General features: G+C 41.0%; 1 protein-coding gene across 3 annotated transcripts in view; it reads right to left on the bottom strand.

Moving 5' to 3' along the window:
* Positions 1-16010, bottom strand: part of LOC126360492 (retinoid-inducible serine carboxypeptidase-like) — a 283675-nt gene that overhangs the window by 20891 nt on the left and 246774 nt on the right. For 2 of the 3 annotated variants that reach the window (XM_050007714.1, XM_050007715.1), the window contains exons 7-8: positions 11207-11284; positions 10953-11107 (exon numbers count right to left, since the gene is read on the bottom strand). The exons of the other annotated variant lie outside the window; for it this stretch is intronic. In XM_050007714.1, coding sequence (XP_049863671.1) covers positions 10953-11107; positions 11207-11284 — 233 coding nt within the window. The remainder of the gene's footprint in view (positions 1-10952; positions 11108-11206; positions 11285-16010) is intronic. 3 annotated transcript variants of the gene reach the window in all.

Raw genomic sequence — 16010 nt, forward strand, 5'->3', positions numbered from 1 at the left:
ACTAACCTAAGGACATCACACACATCCATGCCCGAGGCAGGATTCAAACCTGTGACCGTAGCTTTCACTTAGTTCCAGACTGCAGTGCCTAGAACCGCACTGCCACTCTGGCCGGCCGGCAAGCCGATAAATTTGTTTCTGGTAGGTTTGATCAGCATGCAAGCATTAAGGATATGCTGTGGGAGCTCAACTGGGAATCTCTGGAGGAAAGAAGATATTGATTTTGAAGAACACTACTGAGAAAGTTTAGAGAACTGGCATTTGAAGCTGACTGCAGATTGTTCCTACTGCCACCAACATACATTTTGCATAGGGACCATGAAAATAAGATACAAGAAATTGCTTATACAGAGGAATATAGACAGTTGTTCTTCCCTTTCTCTCTCTGTGAGTGGAACAGGAAAGGAAACACCTAGTTGTGATACAGGGTAGCCTCTGCCATACAAGAAACAGTCACTTGTGGAGTATGTATGCACATGAAGTTGTATAGTGTGTGGTGAAGTGTGTACCGTAACAATATTATCAACTTTCTTTCATATGTCATTCACATACTGAGTGAGGGAATAATGACTGTCTAAATGCATCTTTATCCACCTCAATCTTTCGTAATCTTTATCTTATGATCCCTACAAGAGCATAACAGTTGCTCTATAATCTTGAAATATAGGGTCTCTAAATTTACCCAACTATGTTTCACGAAAATTATGTTATCTTTCTTCCAGGTTTCCAATTTATATTATCCAAGCATTTCAGGTACACTTTCATCTCCTAATTGCAAAACTGGTATCAATAGGTAAGGCAAATGGAAGCTTTACCAAATCAAATGGAGGCTACACTGTCAGAATGACAAATGATATCACAGAAAATTTGTGTGTGTGAGTAATGGGATATCCTGGGACCACTGGGAATAAGAAGGGTCTCTTATTCACAGGGTATGCAATAAACAATAGGCTATGAGATCTGATTGTTGTTTTTAGAGACACGGTCAAACTGAAATGATTAATGACTGGGAGACAATAGTCTGAACATGGATTCTTGATACAGACATACTTCATATTCTAATTGTATATTAACACATTACAAATTGGATATAAAAGACACTCTACCAATTAAAGGAATACACAATAGTTTGTTGTCACCTCTGCCACACTGAAAGTTAACCACATTTGCTATCAACATCACCTTTACATGATTTGCATCACATCATCAGTGCACGGTAACTATGGTGAGTTTTCAGATGTTAACAGTTGTAGTTGGTTTGCTCTGGACCCAGAAAGCAATCAGATTAGTCACTTATAGAGTTTATTCAATTGAAATGAGGCCTCCCACTAATGTGCTGACATTCTTTGTAACAATGAAGATAAGATTAAATAAACTGTCATGGTTGCTTATGATGTCTTAATAGGTATGTACATAACATATGTTAGCATTTTGTAAGGTCACCAAAAGAAGAAAGAGGGTGGGAGTTTGATTGGAAGGGGGGGGGGGGTGGAGGTGCTGGGTGACTGGACAGATAATGCATGGGAAATCTGAACAATATTGAGAGGATAATTATGGGATGTGAAGGCCTCAGTGAGACCTTTGGTATATTTGATTGCAGATATGATGGCTAGGCTTTGTGGAAAGGACTTCTTGTTATGGAATGGGTGGCAGCTATCAAAGTGGTGTGGCTTGGGATTCTGGGTGGTTGGCAAGGATTCCTCTAGACTGCCCATGAAAAGTTGGCATGAGATAATGCCAACCTGTTCATTGGCCATCTAGAGGAAACCTTCCTTACCACTAAGAATCTCAAGCCCCTCACCTGTTTCAGATTCATTGGTCAAGACTTTGTGATCTGGATTGAGGATGAGGACACTGTGTCCACATTCCTCCAGAAACTTAACACCTTCTGTCCCATTTGCTTCACCTGGTCCTTCTAAAACCAACAAGCCACTTTCCTTGATGGTGACCACCACCTCGAAGATGAGTACATAAGAGAATGTTTAGATGTTAGTTGAGATTAGCAGTCACAATTCATCTACTTGTGTGTAAAGGAATTCTTCTGAAAAAATGCTTTAAATTTTTCTTGACTCTTTCGTTATACAATTTTAAGTTTCAGGGTCACAGACAAATAACATTAACTTCCTGCCTTGATATTTTGGTTGACAACTGTCTTCAGGTGAGTATTTTGCATTTAACATCACTATCTTTACACCAAAAATAGGCACAAAGATGCTTTCAAAAAGGCAGCTGCTGTTATATGAGTGTCTTCTGTTGAGTTATATGCTCTCTTTGAATACTGCTCCCTGTATGGCACCCAGGTGGATGCATAATGTGATACTACATGTGCACTCTCTGTCAGAATGTGCACTCGCAGAGTTAAAATTCAGTTGTCAAAATTAATAAAATTAAATGTCACTGGTCATAATTTTTTTTAAGATGTCCACTATTGAACACTATCTTTCCCAATGCCCAACAGATTCCAAACCAACAACCTCCTTCCTAGTCGCCATGACCTATTATAGCCTCACCCACTCATGGGCTATCTAGAGGAATCCTTCCTAAAAACACAGAATCCTAAACCCCTCACCTGGTTCAGGTTCACTGATGACATCTTTGCTATCTGGATATAAGGAGAGGACATCGTACCCACATTCCTCCAGAACCTCACCAACTTCTCCCTCTTTGCTTCACCTGGTCCTACTCAACCCAACAAGCCACCTTCCTAGATGTTGACCTCCACCTCAAAGATGCCTACATCAGAACCTCCGTCCATATCAGACCTACTAACCACCAGCAATACCTCCACTTCGACAGCTGCTATCCATTCCATACCAAGAAGTCCCTTCCATACAGCCTAGCCACCCGTAGTCATCGCATCTGCATTGATGAGCAGTCCCTCTTCAAATATACCAAAGGTCTCACTGAAGCCTTCACAGAGTATAATTATCCTCCCAGCCTTCTACAAAAACAAATCTCCTGTGCCTTATCTTTCCAGTCTCCCACCACCTCCCAAAGTCATACCATCTGCCCATAGAGGAGCATTCCCCTCGTAACTTAGAATCACACAGGACTGGAGCAATTGAATTAGAGTCTGTGCCAAGGTCTTGAGTACCTCTCATTGTGCCCTGAAACGAAAAATGTCCTGCCCACTATCCTTCCCACCCCTCCCACAGTGGTACTCCACCATCCACTGAATCCACACAATACAGTCATCCATCCATACATAACGCCTGCTCTCAATCCTTTAACTCATGGGGCTTATACCCCTGTAATAGACCTAGGTGCAAGACCTGTTCCATACATCCTCCCACCACCTACTCCAGTCCGGTCGCTAACATCACCTATCCCATCAAAGGCAGCGCCACCTGTGAAATCAGTCATGTGGTCTACAAGCTAAGCTGCAACCACTGTCCTGTATTCTGTGTATGCATGACAACCAACAAGCTGTCTGTCCACACGATTGGAGACTGACAAACTTTGGCTAAGAAACAACTGGACTACCCTGTTGCTAAGCATGCCACTGAATATGACATTCTTCATTTCAATGACTGCTTCACAGCCTGTGCCATATGGATCCTTCCCACTAACATCAGATTTTCTGAATTGCGCAGGTGGGAACTTTCGCTGCAATACATCTTACATTCTCATAACCCTCCTTGTCTCCACCTTCATTAGTCACTGTCATCACCCATTCAGCCCCTTCCCTTTTCCCATTCCAGCACTACACAACCGTCATTCCACCACCACATCCAGTCTTTTCATTTCTCTCCTTAACTGCTACTCCCCCCCCCCCCCCCTTTCATGCACTGGTGCTGCTGCTCGCAGTGTGGTGTCAGTTGCCTGAGACTGCAGTCGTGTGTGTGTGTGTGTGTGTGTGTGTGTGTGTGTGTGTGTGTGTGTGTCTATTGTTGACGAAGGCCTTAAGTGCGGAAAGCTATAATTGTAAGAGTCTTTTTGTTGTGCCTATCTGTGACTCAGCATCTCCAGTATATGGTGTGTAGCAACTTTCCATTAATATTGTGACAAGGTATTCTGTAGATTCCAGCCATCCACAATCCCATATATCCTTCACTGAATTGAGAAGAACACAAGTCTTTGTAGGTGGGTGATGACGTTTTTTTTTAGATGCTGCCAAATTTCGACGAAATATTACTGACGTACTGTAGGAATGCCATTAATGTAAACTGCTTCTTCTCCTCTTGTTCTTGTGGGTAGTCTCATTTCTTCTTCCCTACAGCTGTGCTGATATGATTTGGAGACTATCCATTATCTTTGAACACTGATTGTAGGCGTTCCAGCTTCACTCGAAGGCCATCTCCACAAGACACAACTTGTGCCCAGTACAGCAATGTTTGAAGGATGCCCATAGTTTGTGAGGGGTGTTGGCAGCTAGATGCTACAAATACAGCCCTGTGTGGGCTCACAGTAAATGGAATGCTCCAATGATCCATTCACTTTCTGTTTCACCAAAACATCCAGAAATGGCAATCAACTGTCCTTGTCCACTTCCATCATGAACCTGATATTCTTATGGATGGAATTCAGATGCTGCAAAAAGTATGACACTTCTTCTTCACCTTTGGGCCACACAACAAAAGTGTCCACTTATTCCCAGAAGTCTTTTCGTTTAAGTTCTGCTGAATCAAGTGGGTTCTCCTGAAGTGCTGTTGAAGAAGCTGTTGCACCTCTTTCCAGTGATGCTGTAGGAGAAATCAGATGTGAAACATGTCACATGTGTACTAGAGCTCCACCTCACAAGAGTAACATGTCCTCAATGAAAAGGGCTGCCCTATGTAAGCTACATGTAGATCCTCACATGGTGGTCCTTATAGCAGATAAGGGAAATGCAACTGTGCTGTCACCATGTGACATCTATGACCAGAAGATTTACACCTTGTTGACTGAATGAGTGTAAAGGAAGACTGAAAAAAGAAAATGACAGCATTGCTGAACTCTTCTTCCTTCCACAAGAAGTTTTGAAATGATTAAGACCACACAGCTCTGTTCCAGCATGGTTATATGGTCTCCAAAAATACACAAAAAAGGTCTTCCATTATATCCTGCTGTGAGCAATATCAGTGCTCCAACATATTATTCAGCTAGACATTTGTGTCTTTACTGAGACCTTGTGTGGATAAGTGTTCACATCATATTCACAATGCTGGTGACTTATTAATAGACTGAAGGCAGTTCAACTCAATGAGTCTGACTTGTTAGTAAGTTTCAATGTTGTCTTGCTCTTCACTATGATCCCTCTCATAGATTCATTGTCACTCATCAGCAGTAAGTTCAAAGCCATCCTCTGACTGACAGTACAACCATATTGGCAGTACATTGGTGAGGCATTCATCTTCAAGGATGTCAATTCGCGCCCCCATTGTGCACGTCTTGTGAATGACTTCCTTCAGGATAATGACATGACTCGACTAGAGTGGCCAGAATATTCTCCAGACATCGAATCTATCAAACATGCCTGGGATTGATGAAAAAGTGCTATTTATGGATGATGTGACCCACCAACCACTCTAAGGGTTGTACGCCAAATCACCGTTGAGGAGTGGGACAATCTGGACTAACAGTGCCGTGATGAACTTGGGGATAGTATGCCACGACAAATACCTACATGCATCAATGCAAGAGGACATGCTACTGGGTATTAGAGGTGCCAGTGTGTACAGCAATCTGGACCATCACATCTGAAGGTCTCGCTATATGGTAGTACAACATGCAATGTGTAGTTTCCATGAGCAATAAAAAGGGCGGAAATGATTTAATGTTGATCTCTATTCCAATTTTCTGTGCAAGTTCCATAACTGTCAGAACTGAGGTGATGCAAAACTTTTTTTTTTATGTGTGTACAAATTTTCATGAATGAAATGGACTGTTTTATGAATATAAATATGAGGCATTGGTAGGATGCCGAGCTCCAGAATTGCACGTTTATTATTGGTAGATCTTTTTGATTGCTTTGGGGGATATCATTGGTAAATACACTGAACAGAAGTGGACCAGATGTGGAATCCTGAGGAATGCCTTGCCTTATAACTTGCTCCTTTGACTGTATGCTGCAATAGTTTTTGAGGTGATTAAAACTCTTTATACTCTGTTTGGAAGATATGACCTAAAGGAATCATAGCATTTTGCCCAAAATTCTATATTGTGGCAGATTGTACATAAATAACTCCTGACATGAGATTGAAGGTCTTTGTGACAGCAGGGAACACTTCTATTGTTTGCTTCATGGCACTGAGTGCAGTATAAACTTAATTTAGAAATGAATATAGGGCCCCATTTTCTGATCTCTCATTTTGAAAGCCAAACTAATGAAAGGTCAAAACAGATATTATCTACAAACTTAATAACATGTTTATATACTGCTTTCTCAAAAATGTCGGATATTTGCTATAAGATTGTGATGAACGTAGTTATTAACATAACTCCTTTCATCTTTATTAGAGAGAGGAACCACTTTTGATGCCTTGAAAATGTTAGGGAATTGGTCCAATCATGAGGAGGAGTTTATTATGTGTGATAAGGGTTAAGACAAGTGATGGCAAATTTATTTGAGAATGTAATTTGATACTCCTTCAAAACCGCATGAGTGTGAATTTACTTTCTGTTTTATAATACTGTAGATTTCACCTTGTATCACTGGAGAAAGAAACAATATTTTGGGTAATAGATCTGATGAGGTAGGGCACTGGAATTTGAGAAGAAAGAGTGTTTCTAATGTTCAGGAACTGGTTATTAAATATTTCACATGTCACAGCTGACCTTTCTTTATAAAAATAAAATTGCATCCATGTTTTCAGCAAAGGTGGTCTAGATATACATGCCCAATGTTTATTAAGTTTTATGCTTAAAATTCTTCTGGGTGTTGTGTCATGTCATTGTCTTGCTTTGAGAAAGGTCATTGCAATTTGGTCAAAATGTTGGTTTTAAGTTTACATTTTCACCATCTTTACCAACTGAAAACTGATTCTTCAGTAGGAGGCATTAAGCAGTCAGTTCATATGTACATTTTGTATGGAACATTTTTTTGGAAATAAAAAAATGGGAAAGAAAATGTTTGTCATACTAGTGCATCTCCAGATTTAACACTGCCACACTGTCACCTACATCTACATTCATATTTAGCAAACAATTGTGCAGTGAATAGCAGAGGGTTCCTCTAATTGCACCAGTTATTAGGGCTTCTTTTCATTTCATGAATATTTGGAGTGCAGGGAGAATGGCTGCTTAAACATCTCTGTGCATGCTGTTTATCTAATTTGTCCTCATGATCCCTATGGCACTTGCAGTATATTGCTAGATTCCTAGACTCATCATAAAAAGATGGTTTTTGAAGCTCTGTAAGTTGGCTTTCTCAGTTCTTCAAATGTCTGCCAGTTCAGTTTGTTCTGCATCTTCATGACACTGTCTGATGTGTTGAACAAACATGTGACAATTCATGCTGCCCTTCTCTGTATATGTTCCACATCTCCCGTTAGTACTATCGGTACAGGTCCAACATGCTTGAGCAATATTGTAGGATGGGTTGCAAGGGTGATTTGTAAGCACTCTCCTTTGTAGATGGATTGCATTCCATTTCATGTCCCTATCAATTGTTAACATCCAGGTACTTGAATGAGTTGACCTAATTCAACTGTGGCTCTCTGATGTTGTAGTTGAAGGAAAATACTTTTTTTTTTTTTTTCATTCTGTGAAATGTGGAGCTTTAGGTTTCTGGACATTTAAAGCAAGACAATCTTTGCATCACTTTGAAATCTTATCAAGATCTCACTATTGGTGCTGCTTCTTTCACACTGTTCTTCATTATAGATAACTGCATCATCTGTGAGTAACAAGCTACAGTCTCCCTATCAAGAAATCCTCAGTGCTGTCAGAAATATTGCTTAATATACTGTACCATCATACTTTTTGTAATAAGCGTAAGTATGGTACTGAGTTATTGCTGCAGCTACCTGACTTCCTTGACCCATGGTTTCCAGGATGTCATGTGAAAAAATTGCAGGTTGGGTTTCACATCACTGATGTTTACAGAAGTCATTCTGACAAAAATAGTTGAAAATCTACATCTACATCTACATCTACATCCATACTCCACAAGCCACGTGACGGTGTGTGGCGGAGGGTACCCTGAGTACCTCTATCGGTTCTCCCTTCTATTCCAGTCTCGTATTGTACGTGGAAAGAAGGATTGTCAGTATGCTTCTGTGTGGGCTCTAATCTCTCTGATTTTATCCTCATGGTCTCTTCGCGAGATATACGTAGGAGGGAGCAATATACTGCTTGACTCTTCGGTGAAGGTATGTTCTCGGAGCTTTAACAAAACCCCATACCGAGCTACTGAGCGTCTCTCCTGCAGAGTCTTCCACTGGAGTTTATCTATGATCTCCGTAATGCTTTCACGATTACTAAATGATCCTGTAATGAAGCGCGCTGCTCTCCGTTGGATCTTCTCTATCTCTTCTATCAACCCTATCTGGTGCGGATCCCACACTGCTGAGCAGTATTCAAGCAGTGGGCGAACAAGCGTACTGTAACCTACTTCCTTTGTTGTTGGATTGCATTTACTTAGGATTCTTCCAATGAATCTCAGTCTGGCATCTGCTTTACCGACGATCAACTTTATATGATCATTCCATTTTAAATCACTCCTAATGCGTACTCCCAGATAATTTATCGAATTAACTGCTTCCAGTTGCTGACCAGCTATTTTGTAGCTAAATGATAAGGGACCTATGTTTCTATGTAATCGCATCACATTACACTTGTCTACATTGAGATTCAATTGCCATTCCCTGCACCATATGTCAATTCGCTGCAGATCCTCCTGCATTTCAGTACAATTTTCCATTGTTGCAACCTCTCGATACACCACAGCATCATCTGCAAAAAACCTCAGTGAACTTCCGATGTCATCCACCAGGTCATTTATGTATATTGTGAATAGCATCGGTCCTATGACACTCCCCTGCGGCACACCTGAAATCACTCTTACTTCAGAAGACTTCTCTCCATTGAGAATGACATGCTGCGTTCTGTTATCTAGGAACTCTTCAATCCAATCACACAATTGATCTGATAGTCTGTATGCTCTTACTTTGTTCATTAAATGACTGTGGGGAACTGTGTCAAACGTCTTGCGGAAGTCAAGAAACACGGCATCTACCTGTGAACCCGTGTATAAGGCCCTCTGAGTCTCGTGGACGAATAGCGCGAGCTGGGTTTTACACGACCGTCTTTTTTGAAACCCATGCTGATTCCTACAGAGTAGATTTCTAATCTCCAGAAAAGACATCATACTCGAACATAATACGTGTTCCAAAATTCTACAACTGATCGACGTTAGAGATATTTGTTCGACGTCCCTTCTTGAAAACAGGGATGACCTGTGCCCTTTTCCAATCCTTTGGAATGCTTTGCTCTTCTAGAGACCTACGGTACACTGCTGCAAGAAGGGGGGCAAGTTCCTTCGCATACTCTGTGTAAAATCGAACTGGTATCCCATCAGGACCAGCGGCCTTTCCTCTTTTGAGCGATTTTATTTGTTTCTCTATCCCTCTGTCGTCTATTTCGATATCTACCATCTTGTCATCCGTGCGACAATCTAGAGAAGGAAATACAGTGCAGTCTTCCTCTGTGGAACAGCTTTGGAAGAAGACATTTACTATTTCAGCCTTTAGTCTGTCATCCTCTGTTTCAGTACCATTTTGGTCACAGAGTGTCTGGACATTTTGTTTTGATCCACCTACCGCTTTGACATAGGACCAAAATTTCTTAGGATTTACTGCCAAGTCAGTACATAGAACTTTACTTTTGAATTCATTGAAAGCCTCTCGCATAGCCCTCCTCACACTACATTTCGCTTCGCGTAATTTTTGTTTGTGTGCAAGGCTTTGTCTATGTTTATGTTAGCTGTGAAGTTACCTTTGCTTCTGCAGCAGTTTTCTAACTCGGTTGTTGTACCACGGTGGCTCTTTCCCATCTCTTTTCGATCTTGCTTGGCACATACTCAACTAACGCATATTGTACGATGGTTTTGAACTTTGTTCACTGATCCTCAACACTATCTGTACTTGAGACAAAACTTTTGTCTTGAGCCATCAAGTACTCTGAAATCTGCTTTTTGTCACTTTTGCTAAACAGAAAAATCTTCCTACTTTTTTAAATATTTCTATTTATGGCTGAAATCATCGATGCAGTAACCGCTTTATGATCGCTGATTCCCTGTTTTGCATTAACTGATTCAAATAGTTCGGGTCTGTTTGTGACCAGAAGGTCTAATATGTTATCGCCACGAGTCGGTGCTCTGTTTAACTGCTCAAGGTAGTTTTCAGATAAAGCACTTAAAAATATTTCACTGGATTCTTTGTCCCTGCCATCCGTTATGAATGTTTGAGTCTCCCAGTCTATATCCGGCAAATTAAAATCTCCACCCAGAACTATAACAAGGTGGGGAAATCTACTCGAAATATTTTCCAAATTATTCTTCAGGTGCTGAGCCACAACAGCTGCTGAGCCCGGGGGCCTATAGAGACATCCAATTACCATGTCTGAGCCTGCTTTAACCATGACCTTCACCCAAATCATTTCACAATTCGAATCTCCGTCAATTTCCTTCGATACTATTGCACTTATTATTGCTATAAACACGCCTCCCCCTTCACTGTCCAGCCTGTCTCTAATACTAATTGTTGCTCTGTTTTGTAAAGCAGCAGTATTGTTGCAGATGATGGGCATTTTTGTGGTGTTCATATAGTGAAAATAAAGTACATCCACATTAACGGTTATTGATCTGATCAATTGATGTAAAAATATAGGAACAGTAGCACTGTAATTTGATTCAGCAGTCCATGAATTTGGGGGACTAACAGATGTGTATCGCTAAGTTACATTATTTTATATTAATTCCTTTAAAATGATATTTTTTGGCATTCTGTAGACATGCAATATGCAATACTCACCATATGGCCAGAACGTGTAATCCAGTAAAATGCGAAGTTGCTGTATTTCTTGTAGTATCCTTCAATGATACTGTTAACTGTTATGGGTGAACGATTTGATTCCTTCCAGCTTTGAGCACCAGCCCACTTTAAATTTTCTACCCATTTCAGTGTACCTATATGAGGATGCATCTTAGTCATTTTCTCTCGTGAACATTTAATTCAATTTACAAAATATCACTGTACTTGAAATCACTATTTTTAGATTTATTTACCTGGTGTGTCGACAATGAGATCTAGATTGCCAGTGAATACTACGACAGAGATGTCAGTCTCATTGAGAAGAGATTCAACTGAAAAAAAAAAGACAAAAGAAGTGAAATTTTTTGTAGAATCATTATACCTGTACCATAATTTCAAAGTGTTTGCAAATATTAAGTAAATTATGGCATACAAAGAAGCATACAATCATAATTAAGTAACTATTTAATTTCAAAAGTTTCCTTAATCAGTGGCCTTGAAAACCTCACAAAAATTTCAATGCAGTTATTATTGTTGTTTGTCACTGTTCATTGATGCCATAATTGACATTTTACTATGAACTGAAGCTAAATTGAGGAGTTACTTTCTGAGTAATTGGTCTATATGTAACATTTCATTTTGGTCTATACCAGTTGGCTAGTGCTGCTTTCTTTTGTACACTGTCAGCAATGCTAAATTTCTAGTGCCTATGGAACTGTGGCTATTCTACAGCCTGAAGATAAAAAGCTGAGTTCCACAAATTTGCTAAACGGTGGTGGCCTGGTCTGACCTGACAGTTTTCAAATGAAAGAATTTCCCACAGAATGGCTGGCATTTTCTAGTACCCACTGTAACTGAAACAAACTCCTGAATGTGGTAACAGACAGCAGACTTTACAGTAGTACTATGAGTATTAACAGGAAGTGACCATTCACAGTGCCTACTTTCTGCTATGGAGGCTGATTGGTTGAAATGTCTGCATGCCATAAGAATATCACAGAGCTGTGAGTAGCTTGTACAATTGAGGAGTTGGTGGGCAGTCCTGGTGGGGTGCAGAAGGCAAGTTTGGAGCTCTCTGAGGCAGAGGTGTTCTGGTGGTGTTTATTTTGGAACTCTGTAGTCAGAGATCAGTTAAGTTGTCCTTCCAATGTGGGAAGTTCAGAAAGTGTTCAGTGCCCACTCTCTCTCTTACATCTGAGGGTCATTCAATAAGTTCCTATTGGAATGGTTTGCTGATAGTAAGCGACATCTGTTGCTAGAGGGACAGTAAAGTTGTGGCCATATCCATCACATGGTCTCATTGTCCCTCGATTGAAGCAACATGCTTATATTTATTTTGTAACACAGAAAAAAAGTGAGTTTTAAGCCATGGTTACACATTTCTATTTAAAAGATTTAACACTGAACAGACCAAAACAGTTTAATGAAGTGCACAACATATCTGCTTCAATGTTTGCAACTTGGTAAACTGATTACATCTGGGTAAAGTGCTTACATTTGAATCAATGAGTTTAAATGTAGCCATACATCCACAAAAGATGAACAATAGTCAGAACATAGAGAGGAATTGATGACCCCTGAAATGATTGACAAAATCAATGATAAGATTTCGAGTGATCAACAAATCAAAGTGTGTAAAATAGTTGATGCCACAAGCATACTGCAAGGCACTTTTTTTTAATCAATTTTGCATAACAAATAATGTGTGAAAACAATCTCGGCAAGGTGGGTGTTGCCTTTGCTCTCAGTGGACAATAAACATAACTGAAACTTCCTGGCAGATTAAAACTGTGTGCCGGACCGAGGCTTAAACTTGGGAACTTTGCCTTTCGTGGGCAAGTGCTGTACCATCTGAGCTACCCAAGCACAACTCACACCCTCTCCTCACAGCTTTACTTCTGCCAGTAAAGACATTGAGGCTGTTTTGGCACTTTTCCATTACAAGTTTGCTGGGTTTCTGTGACAATTTGTAACCGTAGACAGAATATGGATACACTTCTACACTCCAGAGGCTAAATAACAATCAAAATAGTGATGTTTTGAGGGATATTGGGCTCTGAAGAAGGCAAATATGGTGAAATGGGCCAGCGAGGTGATGGCCACGGTTTTTTGGGATGCGTGTGCAGCCATCTATGATGATCACCTGAAAAAGGAACAAACAATAACTGGGGAATATTGTGTGTCATTATTGCACTGGCTGAGTGAAGAAATTGAGGAAAAAGTGTCCTCTTTTGGAAAAAAAGGGTCTCCTCCATCAAGACAATGAGCAGTGCCAGCTGTTGGAACAGCAAGTTCCCTTGCTGGTCTAGGAATGGTAGAACGATGGGTTCGATGACGGTTTGGATGTACCGTGCACTATTCAGTGTCCCCTCGACGATCACCAGAGGTGTACGGCCAGTGTAGGAGATCGCTCCCCACACCATGATGCCGGGTGTTGGCCCTGTGTGCCTTGGTCATATGCAGTCCTGATTGTGGCGCTCACCTGCACGGTGCCAAACAAGCATACGACCATCATTGGCACCAAGGCAGAAGCGACTCTCATCGCCGAAGACAACACGTCTCCATTCGTCCCTCCATTCATGCCTGTCGTGACACCACTGGAGGTGGGCTGCACGATGTTGGAGCGTGAGCGGAAGACGGCCTAACTGTGTGCGGGACCATAGCCCAGCTTCATGGAGACAGTTGCAAATGGTCCTCGCCGATACCCCAGGAGCAACAGTGTCCCTAATTTGCTGGGAAGTGGCAGTGCGGTCCCCTATGGCACTGCGTAGGATCCTACGGTCTTGGCGTGCATCCGTGTGTCGCTGCGGTCCAGTCCCAGGTCGACGGGCACGTGCACCTTCCGCCGACCACTGGCGACAACATCGATGTACTGTGGAGACCTCACGCCCCACGTGTTGAGCAATTCGACGGTACGTCCACCCGGCCTCCCGCATGCCCACTATACGCCCTCGCTCAAAATCCGTCAGCTGCACATACGGTTCACGTCCACACAGTCGCGGCATGCTACCAGTGTTAAAGACTGCGATGGAGTTCCGTATGCCACAGCAAACTGGCTGACACTGATGGCAGCGGTGCACAAATGCTGCGCAGCTAGCGCCATTCGACGGCCAACACCGCGGTTCCTGGTGTGTCCGCTGTGCCGTGCATGTGATCATTGCTTGTACAGCCCTCTCGCAGTGTTCAGAGCAAGTATGGTGGGTCTGACACACCGGTGTCAATGTGTTCTTTTTTCCATTTCCAGGAGTGTAGCTTGCAATTATAATTTATGAAATTATTTATTAATTTCTGGTTTTTAAAGTATCTTCCATTTTACTGAGGTAGTGTATTAATTTCATATGAGGCCCCCACAATATAGTTGCCTCACAATCCACATAGCTGCAGTGGAAACAAATTGTACTGAACTTAAAAGCTTCTTTGCTGTTTCTAAAGATGGTCTTCACGTTCTCTTCTCGAGATTACAGATATAATGTTCCAAGAAATATAATAGTCAAAATTTGAATAATCTTTTTTATACATAACATCAACACACTTTGCTACTGTCAGTATAATACATCAGACTTATCAAATGAATACCATGAACAGAAATGGTGTGCTTCCAATCTGTCATTTAAATCATGTCACTTCTGTGAATAATATAACTATTAGCTGGCAGTCAATTCCAGATATACATTAAATTCACGTTATTATGGAGGGAGTTCCTCACAGAATGCTTATTCTTTAGGAGCCTAATCACTATTTACAATTGTTAAATTGATTCAAATGTTTTTAAGGGTACCATGAAATCATTTAAAAATGCTAATAATTAAATTTTATAACCCAAAGAAACATCAATACTATTTTCATATAAACTTGTGGGATGAAATTTTTTCTGATGTTTGAGGTGCCTGAAATTAAATGTACTGAAAATAGTTATTGTTTTTATTTGGTTATTTTAATTTATCAAGTTTAATTGAAACATTAACTGCATTCAGCATACCAACAAACTTTGGCATCTTTCTTTGTTTCAAACAGCATGCTTCGTCTAATGTGCAATGTAAGTAAAGGGGTATGATGAGACGTGTGTAAATTCCAACAACTGAGGAGTGTGAAGTACTTCAACACAATAAATGCCCACAAATCCCTTTACATCACTATGATTATCACAGAATCACATCCTCTAATTAACGAGATAGGAAAATTAAATGTGAAAGCATTCATACACAGCTAGTCATTAAAACTGCAATTCCATGATGCTTAGCAAATAAAAGAATTATAATATTGTGCATATAGAATGTAATAGGAAAAATACATCATAATATTCGTAAGTGAATTGGCGATACATGGGGACAAAATTTATGACATAGAACTGCCACCTCTGGCAGCAACAATGGCTCTAATCTGACTTTGGCATCGAGCAGCACACAAAGAGGATGCGGATGTGTAAGAGGGAAGGAGGTTATAGGATGAAGGGATGGAGGGTATGAGGGCAGCAGGTTACTCTATGCTATAATTTTGGAAGTAGAGTATGTATTGTAAGAATAATTCCCATCTGCACACTTCAGAAAAGCTGATGGTGGAAGGGAGAATCCATATGGCCCAGGATGTGAAGCAGCCATTGAAATGAAGCATGGTATGTTCTGCAGCATGTGATGCCAGAGCATGGTCTACTTTGCTTTTGTGCACAGTTTGGTGGTAGCCATCCATCCTGGTGGATAGCTGATTGGTTGTCATATCAATACAAAAAGCTATGCAATGACTGCAGCAGAGTTGATACACAAAATGGCTGCTTGCACAGGTGGTCCAGCTTTTAACTGGGTAAGATAAGCCTGTGGCAGGACTGGAAGTATTGAGTGGGTGTATTGGACAGATCTTGCACCTAGATCTTTCACAGGGATATGATTGCTGTGGCAAAAAGTTGGGATTGTGTGTGGTGTAACTATGGACTAGGATGTTGTGGAGTTTGGGTGGGTGATGGATACCACTTCAGGAGGGGTAGGAAGGATCTTGGGTAGGGTGTCACTCATTTCAGGGCAAGATGATCGATAATCGAAGTGCTGACGAAGGATTTGGTTCAAT

Source organism: Schistocerca gregaria, chromosome 1 (assembly GCF_023897955.1).
Source record: "Schistocerca gregaria isolate iqSchGreg1 chromosome 1, iqSchGreg1.2, whole genome shotgun sequence".
Taxonomy (NCBI): Eukaryota; Metazoa; Arthropoda; class Insecta; order Orthoptera; family Acrididae; genus Schistocerca; species Schistocerca gregaria.